The 22,602-nt window shown below is 51.8% G+C and overlaps 1 protein-coding gene across 4 annotated transcripts in view; it reads left to right on the top strand.

Annotated features, from left to right (window-relative positions):
* DISP3 (dispatched RND transporter family member 3) overlaps positions 1 to 22,602 on the top strand; it is a 39,657-nt gene that overhangs the window by 4,513 nt on the left and 12,542 nt on the right. For 3 of the 4 annotated variants that reach the window (XM_084494807.1, XM_084494808.1, XM_084494805.1), the window contains 7 exons: positions 14,852 to 15,788; positions 17,464 to 17,683; positions 19,264 to 19,400; positions 19,845 to 19,979; positions 20,206 to 20,366; positions 20,749 to 20,888; positions 21,648 to 21,793. In XM_084494807.1, the coding sequence (XP_084350933.1) occupies positions 14,861 to 15,788; positions 17,464 to 17,683; positions 19,264 to 19,400; positions 19,845 to 19,979; positions 20,206 to 20,366; positions 20,749 to 20,888; positions 21,648 to 21,793 (1,867 nt within the window). In that variant the 5' untranslated portion in view covers positions 14,852 to 14,860. Of the gene's footprint in view, positions 1 to 7,302; positions 7,655 to 14,851; positions 15,789 to 17,463; positions 17,684 to 19,263; positions 19,401 to 19,844; positions 19,980 to 20,205; positions 20,367 to 20,748; positions 20,889 to 21,647; positions 21,794 to 22,602 lie in introns of those variants that run through there. The other variant, XM_084494806.1, reaches the window with a different exon arrangement.

Below are 22,602 nucleotides of genomic sequence, written 5' to 3'. Positions count from 1 at the left end.
TTTTGAGATCTCAGCGCTGCTTCTGAGTCATGCTCTTCTAGTGTTGAAAAACAGGGAAGATTAATAACTGGAGTGCCGCACCATTAGCGGGTGGAAATACAGATATATATAAAAAAAAAAAGTTTGGCAAAGCAAGTTGCGAAGGTGTAATGTTTGTCGCTCGGGGTTGGGAATGATGCCCTCCTTTTGCAGGAACCAGGCGCATGGATTTCACCAGACCTGGCTGTACTTCCCACCCTAGGGTCCATTTGTGCCTGTCCTGCCAGGGGCTGAGTGCAGGCTGCCTTCCTGGGGATCCCAGCTGCCTCAGAGGGGTTTGCTTTGCCCCACTCATAAGCCATGCTGTTTTTTGATGTAGCATCACTGCTTTTTTTTCTTCCCTTAGAGAGTCAGAGCATCTCCTCTTTCCTGCTGTACCTCTGAAGCTGGAACCCCCCGGGCAGCCCGTGTTCTTGTTCCCAGCCCCGGCAGAGCAGCAGGGCTGTGGGGACAAAACCCCCTGCAGGCAGGGCACCCGGCCGGGGGATGCCTCCCGTGCTGCGAGCAGGGCTCCCAGATGGCTGCAGCCTTGAGCTCCCGTCCCTCTTTCCTGTTTTGAGCTCTCTCTGTTTGCTGGGAGAAGAGATTTGGGGAACAAGGCTGGGATACTTTCCCCGCCATCTGCCTTAAGGCAGCAGGCTTGCGAGTTGGCACAGTCGGTTCCCGATCTTTGCCAAGCTCTGTTAATAGAGGAGGGCTCCTCCGGAATAGAAGGCACGTTGCAGAAATAGTGCAGAAGGGGGAGAGGCCAATGTGGTTGGAGGGGGGTGAAAGACATCCTGACAGACGTCTGGATTTTCAACTGCTGCTGCTCCTGTCTGTCTGCTGCTTTATGTGGGAGAGTCAGAGGTGAGAGTCGTTTATTTTCTGCCTGGACCTCAGGGTGAGGATGTCATTGCTGCTGGGGCCTGGCTTGGTGCTGTGAGCTCACTCCCTGAGTGAACGCAGTCACAGCAGTGAAGTCACTTTGCACTTGTTACTGGGGACACCAGCCCAGGATCCACCTGCCCAGATGACTGCATGGATGAGCTGCAGTAGGTTCCAGGGCATCCTGTCAGCTGCTGCCACACGTTTCACTTTGCACAGCAGGAATTTCTTTGACTTGAGCAGAGAGTAAACAGCGTGCTGGGAGATCTTGAGTTTTAACCCAAGCTCACTTGGCTGGCAAGTCAGAGGTTCTGATTATTCATCTACATGTTTTTCATCTGATTTTAAAAATAGTAATAATTCCCTGCATTAAATTGTACCTTCAGTTCCAGGACTACTTGGCCCAATACGTTGTTTCTTTCAGTCTGTCTACAAAAATAAATTCTAGCAGCCCTGGTTCCCCCTGCTTCTCCATGTTCTTGAAAGATCTGTGTTTGCAGAGCAACAGCGAAGAAGAAGGTTCATGTGTCAGTGTTGGACTCTGCTGAGCAGAGGAGGAGCTGGGGAATTTGGTAATTATAGCAGGAGATTGGGAAGAATTGGGTCCTATTTTTGCTCTGCCACAGATCTTGTGACTTTGAGCAGATCTGGAAGGTCGTGGCAATAAACATGACTGGGTTTTGGATGTCTAAGTGTCTAGGTGCCCGATTTGTGTTGGTGTTTGCTGGAGTTGTAGGCACCATTGCTGTTCCCCCAACAGCAGCTAAACCCAGGAGCTATTTAATGTTGGTTGTAACTTGCCTGGTCTGTATTTAGCTTCTGTTAAAGTCAGCAAAACTTATGGCTGAATTCCAGCAGAGCTGGAGCTAGATTGTGGAACCTTGCTTAATTCATTTGTAAACTTGCATATAATCCGACCCATTTCCCTAGGGGAACGAGAGAGTTGCATCTGATAGGTGTTTGCTAAGGCTTTATGCAGGCTCTGATGGAAGCCGGCATGATGCGCAAATGCAAAGTGCTCTTTGCTCCTAGGGGGATGTGCTATATGTTGACTTGTTTCTTGGCTCTGTTGTATACCCAGGAGCTGGGAATGAATTGCTTTTGAGTGCAGTACTAAGGTCTGTGGAGACGATTTAAAAAAAATATATAGAAATCCTAATCCTCTCTACTGCTTGGGGTACTGCTGAACATGCAGCACGCTTGATTCCCTGAATCGAATCATTTGTCTTTTTGTTCCTCTTTTTAACAAGGCAAATGAATTCCCGAAGAAGATGGGGCTGCAAACTCAGATTTGAATTAGAGCCCAAAGGGGCTTTTTAACTGTGTCTGAGAAAAGCCCAGAGCAGCCCTGCCTCCTGCCTGTAAATCAAACCTGGACACACACTCTGTCCTCACATTTCCTCTGCTGCCTCTCCTCCCAGCCCTGCACACCCTCCCACTTGCTTTCCAACTAACAGCTCGTGCCAAGTTTCATCTCCAAGCCAATTTTTATGGCTGAGCTGAAATGGAAAGGTGGTCAGGCCCACAAGAGCGTGAAAGTGACTCAATAAAACAGTGGGCTCCATTTAAACCGAGGGTTGTGAGTCGGGACAACGTAGACAACAGCTTGTTTTGAAAGCTAAATCTGTGTTGCTGGAAAGCCTGGGCTAGTTCTCGAACCATGCAGAACGCTGCGCTTCCCAGTGCAGCCTGCCAACAGTTGCAGTTTCCAAGCTCAAGGCCCAGGCACTGCAAACTGTGGTTTTTCAGGACCTACTGAGCATTTGTCAGTGCCTTGCACTCCACTGAGTGTCAAATCTGCAGGCGTGCTTTCAGAGTGCCTCGGAAACTGATGTATGTGCTTAGAGCCATTTTTTTCCGCATCAAAATTGAGTTTTTTTTTCCCAGGCCACTCCTTCTCCCCATCCTAACCCTTACATCTTAGCTCTGGTGGTTCCTGTGGGGCTCTTTGGGACAGGTTGCAACTGGGCAACTCACTTATGGTTCTTTGGTTCCTTTCTTTTCTCTGTCGCTGATGTCAATATTCTTGTGCACAGAGCATGGTAGAAACATCACAGCATCATAGGGAGTTATAAAACACTGTCCTATGACAACTAGCAACAAGATTCATCAGCAAATAAATGTCCCTGTGGCACTGCTCAAACTGAAAATAAGGAGCTTCATTCCTGTAAATCTGCTGCATGGAACCAATTCCTTGGTGAGAGTTGCCCTGCAGAGACTGCAGAGTTCATAGCTTAGGTTTCTGTGTAAGTGGGAAAGTATTGACCCTATTTACATTCCTGTAAGAGGGAGCTATACTGTAAGTAGCAGAGACAGATTAACTTAAGACTGTGATGACATTTCCTTTACAGACCTCTCGCTATTCCTTGTGTTTCTCCGGTAGCATGCAGTGATGTGTTGTGGGGGAGATCATCCCTTCTGGATCCAAATCCTAGCACACATGAGGCCAAATCATCCTGCATATGCAGCACCTGCCTACATTCCCATCAAGTCAGCTACGCTGCACACCCCGCTGTGTTTGCGTTTCCACGCCTCTGACTCATCTGGGAGACGACTGCAGAAAGTTTGCTCCGTCCTCAGCCAGCTGGGCCAGAGGCACTTCCACTTCAGCACGGGGCAGCGGAGCTGAGTCCCTCTAGAAAGCATTTTCCAAGTGTCTGGGCAGGAACAGAGCGTGGTTGTTTGTGGAGGGGGATCCCAGGAGGCTGCGGGACAAGCATATTGTGAAAGGATGGAAATGGGGTGTCTCAGGGTGCGGGATGCGAGAGCCATTCCGAAGCAGGTGATGTGATTTGCCCCGGGAAAGCTAGAAAAATCAATTGCTGAGACACAAATCCTTCCTGTGTCTCGGTGTTTTAACTGCAGGACTTGCTCCTGCAATTAGCACAAGTAACATCTCAGCTTGTGAACGTCTGGCTGAGAAGTGAGGGAGGCAGTAAGGAACTGGGAACCATTGCCTGAAACGCTCTGATCGTTTGCCAGATGGCAATCCCTTGGTAGCCTTTGGGCTGGATGAGTGCCCTTCACAAGTTTCCTGAGCTCCTGCAGCCTGCACGGCTGATATTCTCTGAATTTCTGATGGCACAAAGGGACAAGGGAGGTGTCTGCCCCTTTCTGAATGCCTGTGCTAGGCTTAATCACATTCCTTGGGGTCTGTGCTGGGAGGGAGGAGAAGGGGGGAGAGAGAAGGGACACTGCTGCTGCCAGCTCTGTCCTGGTGGCCTACATCTGTATCCTGTACACACAGCTTCGCTGGCAGCTGCTGGCAGCAGCATTTCCCTCCATTGCTCAGGGACTAACAGGAACCAGCTCTTTGTTGTGGCTGCTGTCTGCATTAGGAAGCATCCTGGATTCTCCCTGAGATTAATGTGTCATTAAAGCCTGTTTGCTTATTCCGAGAGCCTGCCCCCTCCTCTGCTAACGGTCTGCAGGACTGTGCTCACTGAGCTGTGCTAACATTTAATGTGAGTTTCTGCATGGTCGGTGCAGCTGGCAGCACGCTTTAAGTCCTTGTAGTGGCGGGGGACCTGCTGACGTGCTGCTCGGGCACGGAGGCATCTTGTCTCCTCTCTGCATCCTCCTCTTCCCCGCAGGAAGTTTTCCCCCTGCCCTGAGAAACCTTGAGCTCACCCAGGTCCTGCTCTGGAGCCGTCAGCTGTGGCACCTGCGATTTTTACAGTCTTTGGGTTTTACGTTTCTGCTTCCAGAATCCTGGGAAGATGAAAAAGTCGTGCTAATTAATCTCGTTGCGGAAGCACCGGGTTTCAAGGGGAGGAGAGCAGTTGGCTGCGTACATTTCAGGGAAATGGAAGTGGGGAAAGTAGGAAAGATGAATACCTGTTGAGATCCAACTTCCAAGCACCTACCAGTGACTTTGTGAGTCCCTCCTCATCCAGCAGTAACTGGTACACGAATGGAACATGAAAGGTACATGAATGGCCTAAGTATGTCTTCTGCTCCCTCTTCTTTCATGGAGGAGACTACAGCAAGGCTCATCCATCTTTCATGCCGCTCTGTGGAAAGCCCTGCTGAAGAACTAAGTCTGACTGAAATGCCGTGTTGCCATGTTCCCACCACAGATGGCGGTCCTTACAGCCTTCCTGTTGTGAATTTGGCATTTGCTGATGTCAGTAAATTATAGCAGCAAAAAGGCAAGACCTTTAGATCCATCAGAGTGAGGCAAGGAAGCATCTGGCATGAGGCACCCTGACCCATATGGCCGGGACATGTGCAGATGGGGCTTTTTGCCTGCCCCTCCTTTTCCCTAAAGGCCAGAGCATGGCTAGCAGAGCTGGCTGAAGGCACTTCAGGTAGAGGGGAGTGCTCCTCACAAGACATTCTTTTAACCTTAATTGTACTTTTTATGTTGGAGGGGCAAGAAGCGAAAATGAAATAACTGCATGGTTGGCAGGGAGGGCTGGCAGCATAGCTTGGTGTTCCCAAGGCTGCTTTTCATCGTGCTGTTCACACAACCATGAATGGGGAGAAAGATATCGTCCTCCTTCAAAGGAATGAACTAGCAGCTTGTGGGGACACTGGCGAGGGGCCTTTAGGAGCGCTTTGCTTAGCCCCAGCAGCACAGCGCGCACAGGCGTGCTATTGCTGCAGAGCTGCAGATGGAGCAGAGCGCACAGCCAGCCCTTGTCTTCAGGCTTCCTGCTGCAAGGAGCAGCTGTGGGGAGCAGGGGCAGAGCTGGGAGCACACAGCTGAGCACAGAGTGGTGTCGGTGCCCACAGGGATGTAAAGCGGGGAGCCTGAGCGCGGGGTGGGATAATAACTGAACGGCAGGGGCTGATAGCAGGACAGTGGTGTGGGAAGCTGGAGATTATCTATAAAAGAGCAGCACACAAGCTTTGGGGGTGGCAGATTATTCCAGGGGCTTGGGAACTCGTGAATCCTCTCTGTGGTGTGAGATTCCTTCCTGGAGCGAGCGATGCTCTTTAGGATACTAATACAAGGCCCTGGTTTGTGGCAGCCGCCTGTATTTAATGATCTGCGAAGGCTTTGTTATGAACACAGGTGCTCAGTGGCAGACAACGAAGCATGGAAACCCCCCCACCTTTAACAAGCTTGTTAGCCTGGGCCCCTGGCAGCTGGGACCCAGGGTGCTTCTGAAGCCTGCATCAGGATGCCTGGAGGCACGCAGCGCATCCAGAAGCCAGCCCTTCACTTAGCAGCAGCAAGCAGCTGGGGCTCAGGCAAAATCTAAGTAAGATCTGTAGTGGGTGGGGAAGTCCTTTCTGAATCATATCAGAGCCTTGGCTTGCTTGGTGCCAGTGTGCAGAAACCTGTAAGTGCCACATGCCTGAGTGCCAGCGGGGCCTTATCATTAGCACTGGCAAATAACTCGAGTGGGAAACGTGGCGCCGGGCTGCATGTTTCATGAGATTGTAAGCAAGAAGCTGTCTTCCAACACCCTCAGTCATTAGTTACAATAATCAGGAGCAAATTATTTTATCAGGAAATGAATTTTCTTCAGCATTGACATGCATGATAGCCACGTTCTTGTCTAGGTTTACCTCTGCAGCAGCCCTGGGATGGCAGGACCCCAATACGTGTGGTTTGATGCAGATAAACCCTGGTGACCTTTTTCTTTAAAAAGGGCCGCTGTGCCAGCACTTTGAAGTATTTGGGGGTATTTTTTATGTCTTTTTGGAGTTCTTTGAAAACTGTTCTGCATACTGCTTCTTCCTGGAGTCATTTAGGAAGCAGCATCTAGGGCAGACCTCCCAGATGGTACCTGCTGGAGCCCTGGTGAGGCTGCCTTGATTTCCCAAACCAGTGCCATAAGGTGTCCTCTAGCTCCAAGGCAGTGGGACTGCCAGGTTTCCTCATTAAACCATTCAGGAAAAATGCAGTGTTAAAGTAGGATACTCAGGTGGCAGAGCTAGTTCTCATTTGCAGCATCTTACTCTCGACGAAGCACAGTTAGATGTTGATCTTGCAGTCCCTTTCTCCAGCCTGTTCCTTGCCCACGTGGCTGGGTTGGAGGTAAAGAGACCTGAGGGAGCTGATGGTCCTTGCTATCTCCGTCACCCGCAGGCCTTTCGGAGCTATCCCAGGTACTGGCAGGCATGCTGGTGGTTCAGAGTTTGCGTGAAATTGGCTCTCATTACAGAGGTTGGCTGTCTTTTTCCAGCACAGAGGTTTTGGAACCTCTTTTTTTTCCACAGCACTGGATCTGCCTGATGCTACAGCTCAAATGATGCTTGCAGAACAAAGTGGAGTTTGCAGCTTGTCGCACACAGCCCCCATCTGTGCTGTTTTGTGCACTCTAAGAAATTAGGTATCTTGCTTGTCTCAAACGAGGCACCAAAATAAGTGTCTGTTTTTTTTTCCTTTTGATCTCCTGAACACCTGCATCTGTCAGATGGGTACTGCACCACCCCCTCCTCAGAGATGCTTGGAGAAGATTCAGCTCAGCCCTGTGTGTTCAGCCCTCAGACGCTGTCGTGACAGGCGGCGTTGAAAAGCTCATGAGGAAATTAATAATTCTGCCTCTGAGCGCCAGGCTTGAGCAACGTGCAGGAAATGAGGCATGAGACCACACGCTGAACAATGAGGAGAGAACAAGGTAGCGAATAGCTGCTGGGTTGAGGAAGCATCATCCATCGCATGCACTGGCAGAGGTCAGAGTCCTTGTCTTTGGATACTGGGCTTGGAAGAAAAACTGCACTGCAAAGCATTTACAGAAGGAGGGCAAATTAAGGATGCTGTGTCAGCCCTGAATTTGGCATTTCCTGACTGGTGAGTGCTTGACTTTGCAGCTAATCTTTCCACGCTGTTTTTGGCATGTAATTATGAGTAGACCTAATCAGTGCTTGTCAGGCACCTGGAATAGGAGGCAGGTGCAGGCAGGAGATCCTCAGTGTCAGGGGCTGAGAGTGCTCCAGCCAGCCTTTGTGCCTCTGCAAGTGGGTCAACAGATCTGACCGGCTCCTTCCTCTTCCAGCTGCTCTCCTCTTAGCCAGCCTGGAAGTGCCTGCGAGGGGAAAGAGGGGCAGGACAATCGGCAGCCTGAAAGAGGACACCTCGGGAGCGAGTGTGCATGAATGTACTTGGTGTCTTGCATAAAGCTGGGGAGCTCAGCCAGTCCTTCAGCCTCTGTACAGCCCCGTCTATTGTCCTGGCTCCTATGGGAATGTGAAATTGCAGAGGATAGAGCTTTAATATACATGTATCTTTAAAAACAATAAAGTTCAACCTCTTTTTTGTTCCCCCAGCAAGCACATTTACATTGTTGGAATGCGATTCCAACAGCACTGTGCTGCTGGAGCATCTTATGTCACTCTGATCTGCGAAGTGCCTGGGGCCTGGCAGTGGTTTGGTGTGTCTTTCCAAAGGAGCAAGCGGGAAGGGGAATGCCAAGGGCCCACAAAGAAACTAGATTAAAGCCTAGTTGCTGCATTGTGCTGTACAGCTGGAAAAGATTTGCTTGGTTAATAACAGAGGAGCCAGCCCAGCCAAGAGTTTAAACCAGTACCTTTACGCAGCATGTGCATCTCTGGGCTTGTCTCCCGCTGAAATGGGTTCTGAGCTGTGTTCTCAGGCAAAGGGCAGTGGCTGAATTAAGTCAGTGTTTTCAGAAGGGTTTCAGGAGATTCAGGATCAGATGCCAAGACTGAGGTGTCCTGAGCCTGCTCAGCTTTTCCGGGAGTGCAATGCCTTTGAAAGTCAGACCTCCAATTAGGGACCCAGAATCGTACCTAATACCTCCTACTGCTTCAGTTTTCCCCCTTCTGCAAGGCAGCGAGACTGGTCTGCGTTGGCAGAGGGCAACACATGGTAACTGTGCGCTCACTTACAGCTGTGTTGATAAAGAGAAAGCAGGGACCTACACAGCCCTTCTTTGTTCTTTCTGAAAACGGTACTGGACTAGTCGTGGTGATTCAAGCGCAGAGGAGAGGAAAACTCAGGGTCCTGAGCCTCAGTGTTGCTGTGGAGCACTGCTGTACAGTGGGTAACATTAACGATGCCCTCCAGCCACGTTACATGGCCAGGGCTATGTGCAGCATTCTTCAGCGTGACAGGGCCTGGGAGCACTTTGTCCATCCCCACTACCAAACGTACATCATCACAGAGATGGGGCTTTTTACAGGAGCTGGATGCTCTTAGGATAATTTTGCAAGCACAAAGCCCATTTCTCTCCCTCGTAGAGGAGCTTTTTACAGCTCATACAGGGGCCAAAAGCTGCCTTTGGTAGAAACTCCAAGAGTTTTTAGGAACACAAAGAGGATCACACAACTGCTAGCTCTGCTCTGAAAGCTTTGCCCATGGCAAACAAATGTGAAGTTTAATTATTATGTCGATAGGAATCTCCCATATTACAGAAATTGTCTTTCCTCCCTGTCTAGCCTTGTGCTTTCTTTCCTTTTTTCTCTCTAGCTTGCTGATGCACAAGGCTTCCTTTTTTTTCCTGTAAGAAGGAACAACTGAGTAATTGAAATGGAACACTAGTGAGGATTTTTTTTTTTAATCTGAAAGTTGGCATTAATTAGTCAGGTCGGGTGTAATTAGCTTCCTCATCTGTCACTGCCTCTCCCCGGCTTGTCAATGACTATTTCCTATCCTGGAATTCAGCAAAAAAAGAGCTGTTTGGTGGGAGCTGCATGGCTGTTTTGCCTGGTTGGGGTGCAGGTGAGTGACAATAAAAAAAATCCTCAGGGCTCGTGGGGTCTGAGCTGGATCCCACTTTCTGCAGTCAGGAGCAAAACTCTGACCCTTCACTTTTGCTGTGTGCCAGGCTCAAAGGAGTTATAATTATTCCTACCCCCAGTCACATCTCTGCAGTGCTGCTGTAGCCTTGAGGAGGCAAAACAAGTCATCAGCTGGGTGCTGGCATTATTAGCCCCTCCATAAAGCTGCGTGTTTGTGCCAATGGACGGTGTGAGTGTCTTCATGGCTGCGTGTCTCTTCACCATGGTGGCTTTTCAGAACTCGCATCTTCAAGTCAGGCTTTGTAGGCATCCTGGGAGGATGTTAAAACTGCCCAGAAGGCTAAATGGGAAAGGAGGAGGGATTTTTGTGTACTGTACTACAGACTCCTCCTTCTCTATCTCTCCTGAATCCCCCTCTTACCCTCCCTCTCCATCTCCATTAGTTTCCTACAAGGTCTCCCCGAGCTCAGCGGTGCTGCTGAGCCAGCAGCTCGCCTGCCTCTCCCTCTTCCCTTCCCCTCCCCATCCCCAAGGGGTTCTTGGCTGGCTGAATGAGCGAGGCAGCACGGACAAAGATGCCAGGCTCCAAGGTGGGTGAGCTGAACCTGAGCTGTGCAGGTCCAGCTCTGCCAGAGGGATGCAGGCTCTGTGGTTCCTTGAGATGTGTCCCCTTTGCAGCACGCTCCGTGTAGGCAGCTCTGCAGACCCTGCTGGTCAACTTCACCCACACCCTGGCAGCACAGGGAAGGGAAAAAAGCCACATCTACCCCAAGTCGGGTGTCCTGGGGAGACCTGCGTGTTGCCTTACCCCATTTCACTCCGTGAATGTGTCCCACGTGCGCAGTCTGCCCACACAGCTCGGCCGTGCAGGAGGCAGCAGCGGCTGCAGGCTGTGTGGGCAGGCCCGCGAGGCGAGGGGAAGAGAGGAATCGTGATGGAGGAGGGAGGCAGATTCTCAGCAGCTTGAGAGAGGCTGGAGGGGCAGAGAGGGAGCAGCCAGCCGATCGGGGAGCCTGGGGCTATGGCTGCACTTCAGCTCTGAAAGGTCTCCTTGAGACCTTTGTGGGTTAACTCAGCAGTTGTTCAACAGCTGCTGCCGGGCTTCCCCTGCAGCCCCTGAGCTCTCCCTGCTTGAGAAGCTGGTTCAGGCTCCGTTTTTCACTGGGACTGCACACTTATTCACTGATTTTGTGCTCCTTGTGGAAAATCCTGAAGGCAGCAGGACACCAGGACAGGGTCCCTGCCATGGGGCACCCCATGATGACCACAGCTGGGGCTGTTGCTTCTTGCCTGGACCAGAGCTGTCCATAAGACAGTGTTGTAGGGTCCTGCCAGCTCTCACTTTGTGTGGTGTATCTCAGGAAGCAGAGGGTAATTGTGAGGCAGAACCTGCAACGGAGCGGGTGGTAGAGGTTTCCAGTTAATGTTCTTATGTATTAACTACTCTGCCCAGTTTCGTTTAACTTCCTCTGACTTCACAGGAGCTATGCTTGTAGCAGCACCTTAAATACAAGTCAGCAACCCTCTTCACAGGAGGATCTGCCACCCTACAGAGCCGTGGCTGTTGCAGACCAGGTGTGAGCCTCTTTGCTTAGGATGGGAGCCCAGCAAACCTGAACGCCTACCCCAACAGGCTGAGTGGGTGCCTCTTCTGCAAAGAAATGGATCCAGGATTTCTAGGAGTGCTCTTCTCATCTTCTGACCTGGAGCAGGCTCAGCTTGCTCAGGAGTGAGACACAGCTTGGGTTAGAGCAGCAGGATTGGGTCCACTCTGCAAATCCTGGAAGTAGAAAAGTAAACGGGCCATGCTTCGGTGCTGGGAGCCCCTGGGTAGTATGGGAGGTGGCAGAGGGAAAACAGGCCAGCCTCCAAGTAAAATTCAAGCAGAGAAAATGCATTTCACTCCCATCCTGGCCAATTTCAGGGTTTATCTCCCCCACCAATTCAGCTTGCTGTGGTTTTGGGTTGGATCAGCTTTCATCCTGACCCAGGCAGGATCTGACGAAGGCGGTAAAGCCGGCTGAGTCCCAGGGGCAATGCGAAGCGAGCTGTGTCTGGCTTTGCAGCCAAATCATGTGGTAAACCCTTCAGAAAAGAGTTCAGAGCTGCCGTGGAAGTAGGGCAGGAGGCACACACCTGCTTCCCCCACACGCAGGGGGAGGCTGCCACCCTCACAGCCCAGCGGGGCCCAGGGGCCTTCCTCCCTGCCTCCTCCCTGCCCTTGTCCTCCCGCCTGCACCACGTCTGGATCCGTCCAGAGCCCTGACTTGGGCCTGATGTGAGAGCAAATGATCCCGGGGCTTTTCCAGCATTTGCTGTGCTGGGGTTTACATCAGAGATTGTGCACAGTCGTGAGCTAGGGGATGGCATGCCTTGGCCTTCATGTATTGTGGGGCCCTGCTGTTATAAGGCAGATTTTGTGACTACCATTCGAGTGGAGGGAAGAGCCAGGGGGAGATGCCTGAGGTCTGATCCTCTTCCTTGAATTGAGGATTTAGATTTTGGTTAAAAAAGATGATGGCATGATGCTTTTTTCTACCAACTTATTACTATCTCAGTCTCTCTTGCTTCCCTTTCTTGTCACGTGCAGGCTCTTCTGTTTCAGGATTACAATCTTCTTCCTCCTTCTCCTCAGTAGCTCAATAAATGGGAAATGATTCTGGCCCTCTACCTCTCTTTCTTTCTAAAAAGTGACTACATTTGCTTGATCAGAGTGACTCCCTTCTCTTGAAGGGGAGCCCAGGCCCATGGGGAAAGAGCAGCTGGGTGAAGTGGGCATTACCACAGGAGCACAGCACCCAGCCCAGTGGGACAGGCGAGGTGACCCATCTGCGCTGCTGGAGTCAGGAGCTGGAGCTTGGCTGTCTTTTTGTGTGTGCTGAGGGCCTGGCTGCAAAGCCCAGCGGTGCAGGATGGCCCCCGAGCTGGGGCTGGCACCAGGCTGGGGCCTCGGACGGTGGGTGACATTGCTGCCCTCCGCTGCTTCGTCAGTGCTTGGGGGGGTTGTGGCAGCTCTGCAGGGAGAGCACAGGAGTGCTGGAAGTTTGGAAGAGAAGGCAGGACTGCAGTCAGGAACAGCTGGGAGGGGATTTACATGCAGGCAAAGGGACTTTGGAAAGCCTCCTCTCTGTCATGATGCAAGTGAGGCTCTCTATAACAACAGCGGTGCGCCCTGGTGCACGTGCCCATGAAGTCAATGCAGCTGCACACCAGGAGCCATCCTGGGCAGCATTGTTCGTGGGCTCTTGGCTCATGCAGTGATGCATGGCTGTTCAGGGAAACCTTGGGATGCTTCCTGGCTGTTCAAGATTGTGCATCCTGAATACTAAAGAAATCTTAATGGAGCCTAAAGCCAGCCAGCTTCCTTCTAACCGTTACAGAGACCCAAAAAGATGCCCTTCTGCTTTGTTCTTGCTGTGTGACAGCCCTCTGTGTGAAGGGGTAAACAGCACAGCAGAGTTTTGTGAGCTGCCCTCTCCTCACCCTAATTCTTCACCTCCTGAGGATGTGGAGATCTGGCAGAAGAAGGACTGTGGCCATCTGCCATCAGTGGTGCCCATCTGTTTTCACACTGCGAGGCTGCAGAGCAGGAGGAGGATTCAGCCCAGGCTTACACGTGCCCGCCCGCACAGCTCCCTGCAGCCTGGCTGAGGTGAGTGAGGCAGCAGCAGGAGCCTGGCCCACGGCAAGGGGACAGGGAGAGTCCCTGCTGTCCTGCTGCCAGGAAGGGCGTGATGTCCTGAGACAATCCCAACTGCAGATTAAAGCCACTGATGAGTATCTGCGATTTCCTTGGCGTGGGCAGGAACGTGAAGACCAGAGCTCAAAGGTTTTCCCACAGTGCTGGGAGCGTTCTGCCCAGCCTGCCAGCACAGATGCTCTCCAGGCCAGAGTAAATCCCGCGGGAGCTGCTGCGGTCAGTGTACAAAGCCACAGGTTTCACCCGGGCTGACCAGAGCCAGAGGGATTGCTGTGACCCTTGTCACATCCCTCTTCTGCCAGGGAGCTTTTCTGTCCCCTTGCTTGGCCTCTTGGCCCAAATTCCGGCAGCCCCCAGGTCTTCTGGGGACCTAGAATTAAGGGGCATTGGCAATTCATCTTCCTGCAGATAGAAGTCCTGTTAAAATAGAAACAGTGGCTAGGAATGAAGCTCCTAAATTGCTTCTGGCCTGTGTGTAGATTGCTCGCAGCTATCAGGGTCAAGCCATGAATTGAACGTGTCCATTCGGGAGAGGGGGCTGCAGGCTTTGCTGCTGGATCCATAAAGGCAGCAACCTGTGCTGGCTGTGGAGCTGCTGGGCTTTGCTTCAGGGACCACCACCTGGGCTTCCCACCTGGGGGGCTCCCATGCGACAGCAAAGAGGGGCACGTGGAAAAGCCTGAGCCCTTAGCAAAGGAGAGCAACTCCCAGGCAGTCCCCCTTTCTTTCCTGCCCAAGTGTGCACTGATCAGGGAAGGAGTTTGCTCCTTTTCCTGGGAACAGTGTCTGCTTTCGCATCCTGGTTGTTCTGTGGAAGCCAGGAAAACCCACTCCATAAACAATAGTCGTAAACAAAAGCAGGGCTGAGATGCTCACGCAGCTGGGGAAGCACTCGAAGCACTCAGAAGGGTCACCCCGAGCACCAGAGGACTGCACTTGTCTCTGGGAAAGGCTAAGGACCTCTGTGGAAGATCCATGCCCGATCCCAGGGTTGTTCAGCCCTTCCCCTTCCCATTCTGGTGGTGGATGGCCCTCCAGGGCAGGGTCACGGTCAGTGCTCTGTGGGAATCAGCATGTGCAAGTGCGTGCATACGTGTGGGTCTGCAGGCATGGGTGCTCGGGGGCTCTGTGTGTGCATGTGTGGGAAGTTAAACACAGCTATAAATACCCCGGGGAAAATCTATTGTCAGTTTTAATGAGAGGAAGATAGGGTCTCTTGGATTTTCATCTGGTAGCTAATTAAGTGTTCCTGCTGCTGTGATCTGAGGCAGGGCAGTGTACTGCAAATCCCCTGCTGTCTCCAGGCCTGGTGCTCCAGGAATCCCCAGAGCACTTGGCTCTGTGACTGTGGTTTGAACTTCTCCCCTCTGTGGTTCCTGCCAGCAAGGTGTGGGTTACTCCATGAGGAGCCCGCCCTTTCAGTAAATGTAGATCTGCAGGGTCCAAAAGGAATCGTGCATCGCTGTTGAGAGGGCTGGAGCGTGCCTCCCACCCTGGCTCCACCACCGAGACCCTTGGGTGACCGCTCTGCATCCCAGCTGTGCCTCGTGACACCCGCTGACTGCTTTTCTCTCCCCCTTTGTGCAGGCACTGGACATGGACACGGAGGATGACCCCTTGTTACAGGACTCCTGGCTAGACGAGGAAGATGAAGAGGTTGCCTTCAGCTCACGGAAGAGGCAGGAGGGTGCTCTGTTGTGTGGTAAAAGCCCGTGCAGAGCCAGGCCACTGCGTGTCACGCTGCCGGCGACTGGCTTCTGGAATATTGTTGGCTGGATATTCACCAACCCGTACTGCGCCGGCTTCATCCTTTTCCTTGGCTGTGCCATTCCCGCTGTGCTTGCTGTTGTCATGTTCCTCCACTACCCAGCCCTGGACATCGACATCTCCTACAACGCCTTCGAGATCCGTAACCACGAGTCCTCCCAGCGCTTCGACGCGCTTGCCTTGGCCCTCAAGTCCCAGTTTGGGTCGTGGGGGAGGAACCGCCGGGACCTCGCTGACTTCACCTCTGAGACCCTGCAGAGGCTCATCTTTGAGCAGCTCCAACAGCTCCACCTCAACACTTCCCACCTGGGGGGCGGTGCGCGGGCCAAGCGCAGCACCCCGCAAGGCAGGACTAGCCCCCAAAAACCCCGTGCCCACCTCAACCCGGGAAACCAAACTGCCCGAGCGGAGAGGGGCGCCCCACGCTGGGACTACTCGAACACTTACGTTAGTGCCAACACACAGACACACGCGCACTGGCGCATTGAGCTCATTTTTCTGGCTCGGGGGGATGCTGAGAACAACATCTTCACCACCGAGCGCCTGGTCACCATCCACGAGGTTGAGCGCAAGATCATGGACCACCCTCGCTTCCGGGAGTTCTGCTGGAAGCCCCACGAGGTCTTGAAGGACCTGCCCCTGGGCTCCTACTCCTACTGCTCCCCTCCCAGCTCCCTCATGACCTACTTCTTCCCCACTGAGAGAGGAGGGAAGATTTACTATGACGGCATGGGACAAGACCTTGCAGACATCCAAGGTGAGCTGAGTGCTGTGGGCAGGGGTTGGCACGTTTGAGGCACACATCTACAAGTTCAGGCAGTCACTTACAGGTGTGCAGCTAGGAGGGGTCGCTGCCTGGTGTAGAGAGGAAGATGCTGCCTTGTTGTGCCTTGAGGAATTGTCTGTTCTGTGCTGGGGCCCTTCTTCCACCCTTGCAGCAAAGCCCTTTCTGCAACACCAGCCGTGAGTCGCACAGGCCCTGACAGGTGAGCAACAGGGACAAGTGCGGGGAGTTCTGCATTGTACAGACACCTTCCACTGGTCCTTGGCTCCTGCAAATGACTGTGATTCATTAGAAGCATGTCAGGCCTTGGACAGACAATAGGGATGAGCTTTCCTGCACTTTGGAGCAGATGAAAGAGGTTTGTGGGCTGCTCTGGAGCTTGAAAGGCAGCTTGTGAGTCACCCGCTGGAAAGGCTTCTATAAGGAGAAGAGGAGGACGGCCCTGTTCCTCCTCCCATCCGTACCCTGCACGATGTCCCTCCAGCAGAGCAGAAGCTCTGTATGGTGAAGAGGTGAATCATGAGAAGTCTGTGGGTGAGATGTGGCTGTGGGATGAAGCCTCCATCTGTCTCCCCAGCGCGTGCTTTACATGATAGCTGTCCGGGAGCCACGCTGGGAGCAGGCAAAGGCTTAACTCCATCTGCTCCAGTGTTATAGCTCTGCTACTAAAGCAAGAAAGTGCCTGGTTTCTGAGTTTTTCTGGCATGAACTCAAGGGAACTTGGATTTTGGGGGCAGATAGGGAGTGTGTCTTACTGAGAACTGGCTGGCTCTGGTCTTTATGGTGTGCTTAAAGAAATGGAGTCTGCTCATTAGCTCCCTGGTCTTCCCCTGCCTGTGCAGGTGATCATCTTACCATAGTCAGTGACTTGCTGCTTGCTGGCCTGGTAACTCTTCATATGCATGCTGTTTGCCTGCCAGGAGTAGAGGTCAGCTCATGTGCCCATGTGCCTGCCTGCAGCACTGGGGAAATCAACTCGCCTGGGAGTCTGCTGAGCGGCTGTAAACAACGCACTTGCAATCACTTCTGTGTGATTTGGCTTATCAATATGCATAGGAACACAGAGTTCTCTCTGCCTTGAAAAGAGAAACTTCTTATTGCCATGCCAAAGCCAAGACAATTGGTCACCACAAGTTGTATTGCATGGGATGGTACTGAGGGTATTGTTACAAGCATCTCTTTGAGGAGTGTGTGCTCATCTTGTCCCTGACTGTCAGATGGCAGGGCTAAAGGTCACAGCAGTGCCATTTGTTTAGCTCTTGTGCTTCCCACTGTGATGTTTCAAATATTGGCCCAATATAAGAGAGCTAAGCACATTCTGCAGTGGGGGTGTTGATGGGGGTGTCACATGCATTGCTGCCGTAGCTCAGATGCGTGCACGCAAGCTGTGGCTGAGATCACAGTCAGGGAGAGATGTGTCCCTGAGGGGGATCTGCACACAGGCAGCATTGCAGGCAGAGTCACAAAGCAGCAGAGGAAGGTCAGTCTTTGCAATCCAGCTTTTCCCAGCCCTCCTTGCTCCCTGCAAGGCAGCAGCAGTCAGCATCACTCTGAAAGACAAGATAACTCCCAGCTCGCCTTTGTTAGACTGTCCCTGTGCCTTGCCAGGTCAGCTAAGCCTAACAGAAATGGCACTTTTCTCCTGCAGGATCCTTGGAGCTGGCCATGACCCACCCCGAGTTCTACTGGTATGTAGACGAGGGCTTGTCTGCTGAGAACATGAAGAGCTCCCTGCTGCGGAGTGAAATCCTCTTCGGGGCGCCACTGCCAAACTACTACTCGGTGGAGGATCGCTGGGAGGAGCAGCGCCGCAAGTTCCAGAGCTTTGTCGTCACCTACGTGGCCATGCTGGCCAAGCAGTCCACAAGGTGAGGGCAGGAAAAAACAGAGGTTGGGGAAGATGATGCTTGCTATGGCACTAAAGGAGTGGCTGGAATAGATCCTGCAGGGTGTAAAAGGTTTACAAAAGGTTTAATGGAATGAACGGGTCTGATCAATTCTGATAACCCTGAAGCATCCAGCCTCACTTGGAAGGCTCCAGGCTCAGAAAGCTTGCCATGCCAGCTCAGACTGCTGGTCGGTTTCAAACAGAGGCCAGGGTGGAATGCTCCAGAGGAAGGAGAGAAAGGATCTTCAAAGTTGGGCTCTGGCACAATGCTGTGAATGAATGTGGGGGACATATGGCAGAAAACCACTCATATGCCTCCCTTTAATGTCACTTCCTACTGCAGCAGCATGCCAGAGACATCAGTTGAGACACTGATAGGAAGCCAACGACTGAATCCAGTGCCTGTCTTTCTGCTCAGTCCCTGTCTGGCATTGGGTCTGTTTGCTTCCATCTCACAAGTCCAATCCCACTGGCTCCAGCCAAGCTGCTGCTCTGCCTTCCTGGTCTGAGTTTGGCCCCAGCTGATATGGTGCAAGGAGTGCAATGGCCCTTACTGAGGGCATCAGCCTGTGCGTCTGATTCTGCTTTTGCCCATGCCAGCAGAAATCCTTCCAGAAGTGTCCACTCTCTGCACAGAGGGATGAGGAGAGGAATGTAAGAGCAGAATCAGTTTCAGGAAGTGCAGACTTGTTTCAGCATCTGGTCTGTACGGCTCTTGCCGAACAGAGCTTTGCTCAATGCTTGTGGAAGTGAAAAGGTAAAATAGATCAAAAGGAAAAGGTAGCCCAGTACCCAGAGAGCTGGGGGAAGGCGGTACAGCTTCTCAGTCCCCAGCTCTCTGCTGCTCTGAGTCTCAATAGGTCCCAGAATGAAGGGACACTGATCTTCAAAAGCAGAGTGAAGTGCAGTCAGCCCTTGTTAGCCCTGAAAACAAGCATCCACCGAGTGTTTGTTCTCAGCAATGGGCTGGCAGAGTGGGCTGCAGCTAGGAGAAGTCAAAAGGGAATTTGGGGCCAAGGCTCAGTTCTAAAGCTTGGATTCCTGGTAGTCTCCTATGGTGCACAGCTATTGTACTGCTTAAATTATCTTGGATTACTTCCGCTCAGAGTCTGCTTCCAGAAGCAGAGGCTGGTAAATCATATGGCTCCTGATAAGCTCCAACTCTGCCTGCATCCGTTGGTTATTACCTTTGTGCTTAATATAATAAGCAATGATTAGGATTCTAGATGGAATTGCCTTTTGAGGCTTCAGAAGCTGTTTGCTGACAGCAAGAAGTCCATTAGTGGCACAGACCCACCAGGCACTGGAGGAATTCTAAAAATACTGGACCTGCTCTTTTATTTTTCTCCCTTCTTGTGTGAACTTCACCTCCAGCAGCAATCTAGTTCAACCTGCTTTCACTGCTCTGAGTTCACTGCTTCTTCAGAGATCTGCCAAGTTTATTAGAGCAGTGACCTCCTTTGGCCCTGGGGGGGATGATGTGCTTTGATAAATCCCCTGGCTCTGCTGCCTTTACACTCAACACTGCCTACTCTTTTCCCTTCGTATCTTCCCACCCAGCAAAGTCCAGGTGCTGTATGGAGGGACGGATTTGTTTGACTACGAAGTAAGGAGGACTTTCAACAATGACATGTTGCTGGCCTTCATCAGCAGCAGCTGCATAGCAGTCCTGGTCTACATCCTCACCTCCTGCTCAGGTAGGCTGCAGTCAGAGCTGCTCTGCTCTCACACGGAGCCAAATGTGCCGTGCCTTCCCGTGTCTGTGGGCAAGCCCCAGGAGAGGCTCTGATGCCCTGGCTCCAACCTGGCTTCGTGGCACAGCAGCAGGCAGAAGGTCTTGCAAGTCTGATTCTGCAGAGCAGAGCTTTGTGGGGAAAAGAGCTTTGTAGGGAGAAAGCTCACAAAAGAACAGGAGTGAGATATGGGTTCCTCTCTTGCTGACTCTGGTGTAAGGCTGATATAGTCTTGTGGATGGGGCTCATAGGGGGGAGTCTTCAAGCTGTACTCCTACAGCCCAGAGCTATTCTTTCTCCCCAGCACACTCCTGGGAGCCAGTACCACAGCAGGGCAGGTGGGAGGTGTCTGTAATCCCTGAGGGTGGCCAGCAGTAGTGTTTTCTCCACGTTTCTTTCCTCCTACAGTGTTCCTGTCATTCTTTGGCATTGCCAGCATCGGGCTAAGCTGTCTGGTGGCTCTGTTCCTGTACCACGTGGTTTTTGGGATCCAGTACCTGGGCATACTTAATGGGGTGGCTGCCTTCGTCATCGTGGGGATCGGTAAGCACATACTTACTCCGGTTTATGTGTGTTGCCTTGCCTTAACTGCTGCTTGTGGGAGAGAGGAAGGTGATGGTGACAAATGCAGATCAAATTTGCAAGCCCGTTCCCTCCATTGTTTGTGAGGGGAGGATTTTCAGATCAGAAGCTCAGGGAAAATTAGATTTTCAGTACACGTGTCCCTGTTGTGAGTTAAGTATCGAACTCCCCTTCCCTTTTTCCCTAGGGGTTGATGATGTCTTTGTTTTCATCAACACCTACCGCCAAGCCACCCACCTGAAGGACGTGCAGCTGCGCATGATCCACACCATCCAGACAGCGGGGAAGGCCACCTTCTTCACCTCCCTGACCACAGCTGCAGCATATGCTGCCAACATCTTCTCTCAGGTATGCTGCAGTTTGGGGATTTGGGGCTTTCTATTTCTTCCAAAGGCCCTAAAAGAGAATGAAGCTGCCAATACCATCTTTTTGCCCCTCTGAGCACAGGGGCATGCCAGACTTACTTTCCCTAGACGGCCCTCTCTTGCCTGTTCTAAGGCAGTACACACTCTCTCTGTATCTGCATCCATGCCAATATCTCCTGTGCCATTGATCAAAAGGAATCCAGTGGCTGTCAGGCTCTGACTCAGCTCCTGCCTGGTTTGCTGACTACCATGACTGAGAGCAGTATGAGCTATTCTCAGGTTCCTCCAGATATCTTTCTGTCTCTCTCGGTTTCCTGTCCCAGCACTTCTCTGATCCCAAACCCACGTTCTTTGTCTTCATGCAGATACCAGCTGTGCATGATTTTGGACTTTTCATGTCACTGATTGTGTCCTGCTGCTGGGTAGCTGTGCTCTTCACCATGCCAGCTGCTCTTGGAATATGGACCCTTTATGTGTCCCCACTAGAGAGCTCCTGTCAAACCAGGTGAGTTCTGTTTGGGAGTGGGAAGTTGCGGCTGGAGCCCATGGCCAGGATAAATCCTTACCCAATCCTCTCTGTCATCCTCATTCCCCCTCAGATAGCTTGGTTTTGCCATTGTTTGTTCTCCAAGAGTAGAAAATATAGCTGCTGCCCTTCCAGATCAAAGCAAAATAGAAGGGCCAGGCCCTAATCTCATTCCCTCTGCTGGTGCCACCCAGCAGACAGACTCAGCAGTGTCTGTCATACCTCTTTGTTGAATCCCATGAAGTGTTGGGGCCATTTGTGTCCTCAGAGCACTTACTGCACAGCCACAATCCTCAGGCTGTGCAGATGCAAGCCCAGCAGACAGATCACCTCCTGCCTGCAAGCACAAGCAATGCATGCAGCTTTGTGTTTGGAAGTCAGCACATTTCCCTTCCCCTGCTCTTTAGCAGTGCAGATGACCTGGCCTGATTTAATTCATTAGCAGGGATATGAACTGCTGAAACTGCCGTCACTCAGTGCCCAGTGTGTGTGGCTCAGCCCTGCTCTGTTTATTCAGCCCAACCTGCTACTGCTTTGCTGTAGCAGCTCAGCCCCTGACCTCTCAGCACTTAGCAATGGAAATTGCTCACGGCACTGCCTGTTGTCTTTCCAAGTAATTGGAGCAGGCTGTTGCTGCTTTCCTTGTTGCTGAAGGAGACCATTGAAGGAGACCATTGGTAACTTCAGAGTACATGACTTAAAGCTCATTCCTTTGTCTCCTTCTCTGCCCCAATCTAGCTGCAGTCAGAAATGCACCAAAAAGAGTGCTTTGCACCTGGCTGAAGATCTCTTCATTGCCTCTGAAGCCACCTCCAGAGCAGGCCGAGAGACGCTTCCCTATCTCGATGATGACATCCCACTGCTCAGCGTGGAGGAGGAGACTGGTATGTGCCTGTTGTGTTGTGCCTTCAGGGGGACTATGCTGTCCTGTCCATCCTGGAGCTTCTCCTGTCCATGCTCAGTTCACCTACTTTTAAGCAGGAGGGTGTCACAAAATGATGCTGCCACAAAAGTTGTGGGTAGAAGTCTGAGTTCACTAGTGACTGCAGGATGCTTTGAGATCTTCAGTGGCTGCAGATACATGCTTGCTAACTGCTTTGCTAACCTTCTTGGGTCTAAAGTGGACTGTACTTGGTGTTGGGAATCACTAATTGCCACGTGGATGTAGCCATGAAGCATCGAATCTGTAGCACCAGGACAGATCACCTTCAAGTAGAGGATGTTCTTCCCTCTTCCCTGCCATTTGGAGCGCTGCATTTGGGAAGCAGGCAAGAGAACATGTTGTCATTCTCCAGCATGACCTCCTCAGAGCAATTCCTCCCTCGTGGCAAGGAGGGGGCAATGAGTTGTCTGAGACTGCACAAGCAATCTAGAAAGAGAGCCCAGAAATGTCCTATCACTTGTTAGCAGGACATACTCCTTCTAGCTCTGATTGGAGATAAGGGTGCTTAAGGGCTCATGCTCTTGTTTAAAAACATGCTTCTAAATCTTGCTAGGATCTCTTCCTTTTAAAAACCACAATTGGAGTGGGTCTGGGCAGAGAGTACCTTTTGGGCCTAGCAGCAGAGTGGAACTGGAGGCAAATATATCCCTGGCTGAGGGCCCATCAATTCCATGGCAGTGCCTAGACCTTCCCCCCTCAGGGTGGGCTCCGAGCAGCATTTGCTACACAGACAGTTGTGCTTTGGCTCTG

The sequence above is a fragment of the Aythya ferina genome (assembly GCF_964211825.1).
Source record: "Aythya ferina genome assembly, chromosome: 21".
NCBI lineage: Eukaryota > Metazoa > Chordata > Aves > Anseriformes > Anatidae > Aythya > Aythya ferina.
This window is presented reverse-complemented; position numbering and strand designations above follow the sequence as displayed.